This window comes from Oncorhynchus gorbuscha, linkage group LG16, assembly GCF_021184085.1.
Source record: "Oncorhynchus gorbuscha isolate QuinsamMale2020 ecotype Even-year linkage group LG16, OgorEven_v1.0, whole genome shotgun sequence".
Lineage (NCBI taxonomy): Eukaryota > Metazoa > Chordata > Actinopteri > Salmoniformes > Salmonidae > Oncorhynchus > Oncorhynchus gorbuscha.
Window position 1 is genome coordinate 6,483,786 of NC_060188.1, and position 10,671 is coordinate 6,494,456.

General features: G+C 47.8%; 1 protein-coding gene across 1 annotated transcript in view; it reads left to right on the forward strand.

The window, feature by feature from the left end:
• The window catches only part of cacng1b (calcium channel, voltage-dependent, gamma subunit 1b), a 35,707-nt gene extending 27,572 nt beyond the window's left edge, over positions 1-8,135 (forward strand). Inside the window, exons 2-5 of the mRNA XM_046306805.1 lie at positions 2,596-2,670; positions 3,551-3,552; positions 4,925-5,060; positions 5,273-8,135. Coding sequence (XP_046162761.1) covers positions 2,596-2,670; positions 3,551-3,552; positions 4,925-5,060; positions 5,273-5,514 — 455 coding nt within the window. The 3' untranslated portion in view covers positions 5,515-8,135. The remainder of the gene's footprint in view (positions 1-2,595; positions 2,671-3,550; positions 3,553-4,924; positions 5,061-5,272) is intronic.
• Positions 8,136-10,671: the final 2,536 nt, after the last annotated feature.

Below are 10,671 nucleotides of genomic sequence, written 5' to 3' on the forward strand. Positions count from 1 at the left end.
ACTGTAGGTACTGGTCTTCCATAGGACCCGGACTCCTCTGTAGGTACTGGTCTTCCATAGGACCCGCTCCTCTCCTCTGTAGGTACTGGTCTTCCATAGGACCCGCTCCTCTGTAGGTACTGGTCTTCCATAGGACCCGCTCCTCTGTAGGTACTGGTCTTCCATAGGACCCGCTCCTCTGTAGGTACTGGTCTGCACTGGGTCTTCCATAGGACCCGCTCCTCTGTAGGTACTGGTCTTCCATAGGACCCGCTCCTCTGTAGGTACTGGTCTGCAATAGGACCCTCTCCTCTGTAGGTACTGGTCTTCCATAGGACCCGCTCCTCTGTAGGTACTGGTCCTCCACACGACCCGCTCCTCTGTAGGTACTGGTCTGCAATAGGACCCGCTCCTCCGTAGGTACTGGTCTGCAATAGGACCCGCTCCTCGCTCCTCCCGTAGGTACTGGTCTTCCATAGGACCCGCTCCTACGTAGGTACTGGTCCTCCATAGGACCCACTCCTCTGTAGGTACTGGTCTTCCATAGGACCCGCTCCTCTGTAGGTACTGGTCTTCCATAGGACCCGCTCCTCTGTAGGTACTGGTCTGCAATAGGACCCGCTCCTCCGTAGGTACTGGTCTTCCATAGGACCCGTAGGTACTGGTCTTCCTAGGACCCGCTCCTCTGTAGGTACTGGTCTGCAATAGGACCCGCTCCTCCGTAGGTACTGGTCTTCCATAGGACCCGCTCCTACGTAGGTACTGGTCTGCAATAGGACCCGCTCCTCTGTAGGTACTGGTCTTCCATAGGACCCGCTCCTACGTAGGTACTGGTCTGCAATAGGACCCGCTCCTCTGTAGGTACTGGTCTTCCATAGGACCCGCTCCTACGTAGGTACTGGTCTGCAATAGGACCCGCTCCTCCGTAGGTACTGGTCTGCAATAGGACCCGCTCCTCCGTCTGCAGGTACTGGTCTGCAATAGGACCCGCTCCTCCGTAGGTACTGGTCTGCAATAGGACCCGCTCCTCCGTAGGTACTGGTCTGCAATAGGACCCACTCCTTCGTAGGTACTGGTGCTTCACATGACCCGCTCCTCTGTAGGTACTGGTCTGCAATAGGACCCGCTCCTCCGTAGGTACTGGTCTTCCATAGGACCCGCTCCTACGTAGGTACTGGTCTGCAATAGGACCCGCTCCTCTCCGTAGGTACTGGTCTGGTCCATAGGACCCGCTCCTCCATAGGACCCTCTCCTCTGTAGGTACTGGTCTGCAACTGGTCTTCCAGGACCCGTAGGTACTGGTCTTCTCCCACTCCTCTGTAGGTACTGGTCTTCCATAGGACCCGCTCCTCTGTAGGTACTGGTCTGCAATAGGACCCGCTCCTCCGTAGGTACTGGTCTGCAATAGGACCCGCTCCTCCGTAGGTACTGGTCTGCAATAGGACCCACTCCTCTGTAGGTACTGGTCTTCATAGGACCCGCTCCTCCTCTGTAGGTACTGGTCTGCAATAGGACCCGCTCCTCCGTAGGTACTGGTCTTCCATAGGACCCGCTCCTCCGTAGGTACTGGTCTGCCCGCTCCTACGTAGGTACTGGTCTGCAATAGGACCCGCTCCTCTGTAGGTACTGGTCTTCCATAGGACCCGCTCCTACGTAGGTACTGGTCTGCAATAGGACCCGCTCCTCTGTAGGTACTGGTCTTCCATAGGACCCGCTCCTACGTAGGTACTGGTCTGCAATAGGATCCGCTCCTCCGTAGGTACTGGTCTGCAATAGGACCCGCTCCTCCGTAAGTACTGGTCTGCAATAGGACCCGCTCCTCCGTAGGTACTGGTCTGCAATAGGACCCGCTCCTCCATAGGTACTGGTCTGCAATAGGACCCACTCCTTCGTAGGTACTGGTGCTTCACATGACCCGCTCCTCTGTAGGTACTGGTCTGCAATAGGACCCGCTCCTCCGTAGATACTGGTCTTACATTGCCAATCATATAGCACCCACCTTGGGTGATGCCACGGCTGGTGAAAAGCGCACGAAAGCCTCCACATCTTGGCAGCAGTTAAACTTTTACTGCAGTGGGCTAAATCAGGGCCACGCAGAGTGTTTCTTGGTTTTCTTAAATAAATCTACTTTGAAACAAAAGTAAAAACCTCACACACATGGTTATGGACTTAAAAACGTTTGACACAGAAACAGGGGATTTTAGGCACATTTTTTGAAGTAATGTTTATTCATGATGAAATGATCCAAACTCTTCTGTCATCTCTGGACACAGCATGCTGTACCTGTTGTTATTCTTCCTGACAGATGAAACAATAACCATTTCAATCCAAACAGCCAGCTAGCTAGAAGCCAAAAATATAGACTTTTCATCCCAATTCTTCAACTTTGAGAGTCAAGATCACAAGATGTAAGTGATCAACCCCCAGAGGAGTCAAACCCCCCAAATGGATTTTAATAATGAGATTTACAGAGCTCTCTGCCTAGAAGACCTCACGGTGTGACGGCAACCACGGAAGTGGTCTTTGAAAAAATAAAATGGCTGCCAGGCTCATTGGTAGTGCTGGAGCATTGGGAGGCTGACTTCAATAAATGTTTTCATCTCTTTCCCTCCGCAGCCAAGAACTGCTCCTACTTCAAACACTTCACTAAGGAAGAAGAGGCCAAAGGGTTCGAAGCCAAAACTCAGAAAGGTGAGTTCTCTCTCCTTCGTTACAGGCTTCCGGTGAATGAGCCACAGTGCAACATTTTTTTAAATACATTCGGTCAGATTCACCACTGTGGCGATTTTAATCAATTTACAAATTGAGTTTTGAGTTGTAAATTGAGTAATCATGAGTACAATTCCCTCAAATATGGTGCATTTCCTTAAATATCAGAACTGTTAATCCTTGTTTTCAAGCAATGAGGGGCCTATGCTGTTGAGGGGGAGGCATGGTGAATAGGAATGAGATGTATACTATGTGTCTATGGGACTGCTCATTGGGTTCTCAGCATGACAATAAAACACATTCAGTCAAAACACAGACATGAATGGTACACTCTGTGATTGGCTAACACTTTCTCTCTCCCTTTCCCTTTCCCTTTCCCTTTCTCTCTCTCACACACACACACACACACACACACACACACACACACACACACACACACACACACACACACACACACACACACACACACACACACACACACACACACACACACACACACACACACACACACACACACACACACACACACACACACACACACACACACACACGTGTGTGTGCCTGCTATTAGTTATTATCCCCGCGTCAGGGGAAAAAACTAGATCTTTCTGCATCTCACATTGCTCTCCTCAAAACAGATGCAATTCTAGGAGACTACTGCAGACCCCTTACAAATATACATTGTTGAGTGCAGAGTATGCTGTAAGCATGACAACACTCATTAAGACAGACAGGTAGAAAGTTAGCATGGCTAGCCATCAGCAGAATTTACTGGTTGAAGGTGAAGTAACTTTTGAGGGAGGCAGGCAACACTATCATACACAGGAGGAGGACATTATGGGGAAACCAGAGCGCCATATAGAAGTGTGTCACGAAACAAACAATACCTCACAATGATTGGGTGCAAATAACTGAACTAAATAGTGTGTGATACTGACATACAGGTGTGTGAACAGATGATCAGAATTCAGGTGATTGGGATCTGGAGAGTGAGCTGCGTTCAGGGGATCTATGTGTTTGAGAGTGTGAGCTGGAAGCAGACGTTACACTGATTGGTTGAAATCAGGATTCTGCACCGCTTTTAACGGAGGAAAGGTTGCTTCCGTCCCCTCTCATCCCTGCTTGTGTGAATTTAGTTGAAAACGTCCCTTTGACCTGTGGACCTATTGGCTGTGCCTATGTCCCAAATGTCTCTTTACGGACTCTAGTCAAAAGTAGGGCACTACTGTATATAAGGAATAGGGTGCCATTTGGGACGCTTCCATAAGAATCCCTAGCAGGTCGGTATCACAGGCAGAGGCAGCCCACCGTAACGTCTGAGGTTATGCATGTAGACACAGATTGTATGTCTCCCTCTGTGTCTCTCCATAGACAAACCATGACAAAAGTAGCTACTTGAGTGGAACGATAACGCTTATTTCATGCTCCATGCTCTCCTGCTGCTCAGTCAGGGCGTTACGACGGGAAAGTGAGCCCTGGCTTATCGTAATCTGTACAATGGGCCTGGAGGATTGGAGGGGGGTTAGAGAGGAGAGTCGGATGAGTCACCTGGAGACAAGGCTTCTTTCGTCATCACTCCTCTCCTAGAAGCAGTGCTAATAGACGGTTTTAGTGTATTGTAGCATGGTTAAACCAGACTGAATGCTGAGCTCAGTGAAACAGTGGGGGTCGCACCATTCAGTCTGCTGGTTCAACCAGGCTAACTATATAGTCAGTGATGGTTAACGAAGACACTGTTCAAGAGGGCTCTCTGCTGTATTCTCTTCATGCTGATTAAGGTTAAGTGGAGGGGGGATGGGTTAGTGGGAGTTCCAATGCCTTAGAATGGGAGATGGGTTACAGTAAGAACTGAATGATTTTCTGTTTGAAATCAAGATGGAAAGATTAACAGATTGAAGGCCCCTGATCCTCTGAAATGCTTGACTTGAAGATCCTTCTTTCTAGCATTACAATACACAACATTACAATACAAAACCTCAAAGTTGACTCATTATCACTGTCATAAACAATGTTAAACGTAGCAAAACATTTTGCAACAGAAAAATGGGAATATGTGTTCTTTTTGGACAAGTTGAGGTAGTATCTCCCCATTCCAGAACATTTTCTCTCTACTGAAAAAAATCCAGGTTCTCTCTCTCTCTCTCTCTCTCTCTCTCTCTCTCTCTCTCTCTCTCTCTCTCTCTCTCTCTCTCTCTCTCTCTCTCTCTCTCTCTCTCTCTCTCTCTCTCTCTCTCAGTACAACCTCTCAGCAGCGGCCATTGCTGTGTTCAGCCTGGCCTTTATGACCCTGGGGTTGCTGTGTGTCGTGTGCTCCTTCGGTAAGGGGAGGGACTACCTGCTGAGGCCTGCTGGGATGTTCTTTGCCTTCGCAGGTCAGACACATCTACTTTGACTGAGATATTCACGTCATACATCAGGCATGACTACAACGAACATTATACATGTTTCTGTCTGTCCATCCAGGTTCATCAGATATTTGTTCATTTGTTCGTTACTTTGTTAATTAGTTTGTCCTTTCCGTCTCTCCATCTGTCCGTCCGTCTGCCCATCCATCCATCCTCACCTGTAACCCTTCTCCCTCTAGGTTTCTGCATCATCATCTCTGTTGAGGTGATGCGGAACTCCACCAAGCGGATGATTGACAGCGAGGAGACCGTCTGGGAACAGTACTACTACTCCTGGTCGTTTGAATGTGCCTGCACCTCCTTCGTCCTCCTGGTCTTCAGTGGTCTCAGCCTGTTGATCATCTCCATGCCCCAGATGCCACGCAACCCCTGGGAGACCTGTATGGATGCAGAGCCAGACTCCATGGAGCCCTTAGACTAGTAGTAGATCAGATTAGAACTGCCCAGATCAATCCCTGGGAGACCTGTATGGATGCAGAGCCAGACTCCATGGAGCCCTTAGACTAGCAGTAGATCAGATTAGACCTGCCCAGATCAACCCCTGGGAGACCTGTATGGACGCAGAGCCAGACTCCATGGAGCCCTTAGACTGGTAGTAGACTCCACTAGAACAGACCAGACTAGTCTAGACCAGGGGAATCTTCAACAAAGGCTGCCAAAACCATACATGTTTTTATAGAATCCAACTGAAGATAAGCTAAATTGAGGCTGGTGGTGGGGGCAACAGAGTTAAGGATACAGATGAATGAGAGTGGGGCACCCCGCCTAAGTAATAGTAGAAGGGGAAACACTGCACTACACTGCTTGGTTTTAAGTGTACAGATAAAGATCTAAGGCAGGATCTCTGAGCAGTTCCTCGAGGGCCACAGGTTTTCCTTTCTTTGGTCCTTAACTGATACATTTCTATCATTGATTACAGAGTGTCCGCTCTCCTGGTCCATATCATCCGTTACTAAGCAACAGACACTGTGGCACTTGAGGACTGCCCTTATATAGGGTGCGTTAGTAAATTCACCATGGCAACTTACTTCGATTTCAGAACACTCTGGTTGGAGAGTGCCAGAGCGCAGAATAATTTATGAATTTACGAACTGCCTAAACTCGGTTGCTATGACAGATTTAAGTAAACATCGGGTAAAAAACTGAATTAAATTGTTGCCAGTAACACAGTTACAGTCACTAACCCTCTTGATAACATGGAAACACTCTAGCACTAATAGCAGCTCTGCAAGGGTGAGCACACTCCGAGTGCACTCTGACACTCTAAAGTGAATTCACGAACGCACCTATAATGTACAGTATTAAAATGTGGCTTTTGCTATAAAATGACCACAGAGACAGAAAGAGCTAAAGAACATGGCAACATAGTGAGCTGCTACTACTGTAATTTAATATAGTTTGAGCTGTCTTGTACACTTCTAATATACATTTCCGCTCTAGCAATCTACATTTTTGTAATGAAATAAGTTAATGCTTTAATGAACGTTGCATTGTAAATGTTCACCCCTTCAGGCAGCTACAAACAATGTGTATTTATTTAACATGTATCAATGGATGAAACCGTATTGAAGCTCCAGTGCAATGCCTGTACACAGATCTACTGTATTAGTTAGGGAGCTACACTGCTGCTTGTTGTTTACAGAGGAAACCTAGAATGTACAGTGTGTATACAGTACTTGTATGTTTTAAACATGGGCCTATGAAGATGATAGATATTATGTTGGTTTTTGTTCAATAGTGGCTTCATCAAACAATCCATTGCAATCTAGCTTGAACACAAAACATTCAAGCCCACCGCAGTGATTATTGGACAGATACATTGTCTTCACTGAATGGCAATATCTCCGATTGTGTACCTCTCCTCATATTGTATTTTTTCTCTCTCTCTCTCTCTCTCTCTCTCTCTCTCTCTCTCTCTCTCTCTGGAGTGAAAAAAAGCTTATATTTTGGGTTCTGATGTGGTATGACAGTTGAACCAAGCTAATGAGGCATTTCAATGGGAATTAATCATCATAATAACGGATGTCGCTATCGCAGATTGCCCCTTTAAGCAGAGATATATTTGACATAGACCTTTTATTCCCTTCCCTCAGCCAGAAACCCCACAGCTTCATCTCTAACCCACCATGACACGCTTCCCCTTCTATTTCATTCAGAAATCTGTTCTAAATTGAGAGACAAATGTTTTCTAAATGCTCCGTAGACAAGGCGTCTTTGAGGTCATGGCTTCTGTGAGAAGAAGCCGTAATGGATGCAGAACACTGATCGACATCCCAAATGGCACCCTATTCCCTATATAGTGCACTACGTTTGTCCAGAGCCCAATTGGTGCCATTTGGGAACCAGCACACTGAGCTCACAAATCATTTCTAGCTCTGCTCCCCTCAGAGCCAATGTTCACCGGCAGACAGACAGCTTAAAGTAGTAGGCTGTGTCTCTGTCTGTCTGCAGTGGACCCAGGCAGCAGAACACGCCGCTCTACTTTTAACCCTCTAGCTGCTGTAGCACCCTATTCCCTTCATAGTGCATTCAATTTGACCGGGGTCCATGGCCAAAAGTAGTCCACTATATAGGGAGTAGAGTGCAATTTGGTACGCAGCCTCTGTCTGCAGTGAACCCAAGCAGCAGCACACATGTCTCTGTACCTTTACAGAAGGGTTCTTAAAGGGTTCATTGTTTGTCCCCATAGATAACACTTTTTGGTTCAAGGTAGAACCCTTTGGAGTGAAAGAGGTTTTACTAAGAACCTGTTAGTGGTGAAAATGTTCCACATAGAACCTTAGTGGAAAGGTATTAGTGGAAGGGTTCCACTTGGAACCAATAATAGTTATTTTCAAAGAGTTCTTCTATGGGGACAACGGATGAACCTTTTCTGGTTCTAGGTAGCACCTTATTTTCTTAAAGTGTACCCTGTCAGCCTCCAACACATCATCCCTGTCATACACACAAGTATTTGGTTTGTCTAAAATAATGATAAAACCAAGCTTCAGTTCTTCAGGTGTTTATGATCAAACTCCCCCACTTGATTACAACTTAATAAAATGGAGCTTTATGAATGATTAGTGCCATGTGGATTCATTGATGAATGATTCATGTACTCATAAACACCACAGCATTAAATGCACAGAACCACGTAATCACTTTATTTGTATTTTCCCATGGATAGAGAGTACGTACCTGTTCCCCCTCACAGCAGAGAGTACGTACCTGTTCCCCATCACAACAGAGAGTACGTACCCGTTCCCCATCACAGCAGAGAGTACGTACCTGTTCCCCATCATAACAGAGAGTACGTACCTGTTCCCCATCACAACAGAAAGTACGTACCCGTTCCCCATCACAACAGAGAGTACGTACCTGTTCCCCATCACAGCAGAGAGTACGTACCTGTTCCCCATCACAGCAGAGAATACGTACCTGTTCCCCATCACAACAGAGAGTACGTACCTGTTCCCCATCACAGCAGAGAGTACGTACCTGCTCCCCATCACAACAGAGAGTACGTACCTGTTCCCCATCACAACAGAGAGGACGTACCTGTTCCCCATCACAACAGAGAGTACGTACCTGTTCCCCATCATAACAGAGAGTACGTACCTGTTCCCCATCACAACAGAGAGTACGTACCTGTTCCCCATCACAACAGAGAGTACGTACCTGTTCCCCATCACAACAGAGAGTACGTACCTGTTCCCCATCACAACAGAGAGTACGTACCTGTTCCCCATCACAACAGAGAGTACGTACCTGTTCCCCATCACAGCAGAGAGTACGTACCTGTTCCCCATCACAACAGAGAGTACGTACCTGTTCCCCATCACAACAGAGAGTACGTACCTGTTCCCCATCACAACAGAGAGGACGTACCTGTTCCCCATCACAACAGAGAGTACGTACCTGTTCCCCATCATAACAGAGAGTACGTACCTGTTCCCCATCACAACAGAGAGTACGTACCTGTTCCCCATCACAACAGAGAGTACGTACCTGTTCCCCATCACAACAGAGAGTACGTACCTGTTCCCCATCACAACAGAGAGTACGTACCTGTTCCCCATCACAGCAGAGAGTACGTACCTGTTCCCCATCACAACAGAGAGTACGTACCTGTTTCCCATCACAACAGAGAGTACGTACCTGTCCCCCATCACAGCAGAGAGTACGTACCTGTTCCCCATCACAACAGAGCGTACGTATCTACTGAGTTACAGATGAACCGGTGTAGACCAGCCCACTGAGCTACAGATGAACCAGTGTAGACCAGCCCACTGAGTTACAGATGAACCGGTGTAGACCAGCCCACTGAGTTACAGATGAACCAGTGTAGACCAGCCCACTGAGTTACAGATGAACCGGTGTAGACCAGCCCACTGAGCTACAGATGAACCGGTGTAGACCAGCCCACTAAGTTACAGATGAACCAGTGTAGACCAGCCCACTGAGTTACAGATGAACCGGTGTAGACCAGCCCACTGAGCTACAGATGAACCGGTGTAGACCAGCCCACTGAGCTACAGATGAACCGGTGTAGACCAGCCCACTGAGTTACAGATGAACCGGTGTAGACCAGCCCACTGAGTTACAGATGAACCAGTGTAGACCAGCCCACTGAGTTACAGATGAACCGGTGTAGACCAGCCCACTGAGTTACAGATGAACCAGTGTAGACCAGCCCACTGAGCTACAGATGAACCGGTGTAGACCAGCCCACTGAGTTACAGATGAACCAGTGTAGACCAGCCCACTGAGTTACAGATGAACCGGTGTAGACCAGCCCACTGAGCTACAGATGAACCGGTGTAGACCAGCCCACTGAGTTACAGATGAACCGGTGTAGACCAGCCCACTGAGCTACAGATGAACCTGTGTAGACTAGCCCACTGTGTTACAGATGAACCGGTGTAGACCAGCCCACTGAGCTACAGATGAACCGGTGTAGACCAGCCCACTGAGTTACAGATGAACCAGTGTAGACAAGCCCACTGAGTTACAGATGAACCGGTGTAGACCAGCCCACTGAGCTACAGATGAACCTGTGTAGACCAGCCCACTGAGCTACAGATGAACCGGTGTAGACCAGCCCACTGAGTTACAGATGAACCGGTGTAGACCAGCCCACTGAGCTACAGATGAACCTGTGTAGACCAGCCCACTGAGCTACAGATGAACCGGTGTAGACCAGCCCACTGAGCTACAGATGAACCTGTGTAGACCAGCCCACTGAGCTACAGATGAACCGGTGTAGACCAGCCCACTGAGTTACAGATGAACCGGTGTAGACCAGCCCACTGAGCTACAGATGAACCAGTGTAGACCAGCCCACTGAGTTACAGATGAACTCGTGTAGACCAGCCCACTGAGCTACAGATGAACCTGTGTAGACCAGCCCACTGAGCTACAGATGAACCTGTGTAGACCAGCACACTGAGTTACAGATGAATCTGTACATCTTGTATTTGCCCGAGCTGCCCTTTCTGCATCACAGTGAGCTTCTCAGTAAAATCAGAAGGCCATGTCAGGTAACACACAACTAACTGGCTGAGAGACATCAGTGATCTGTAACAGAGATAGACATGAT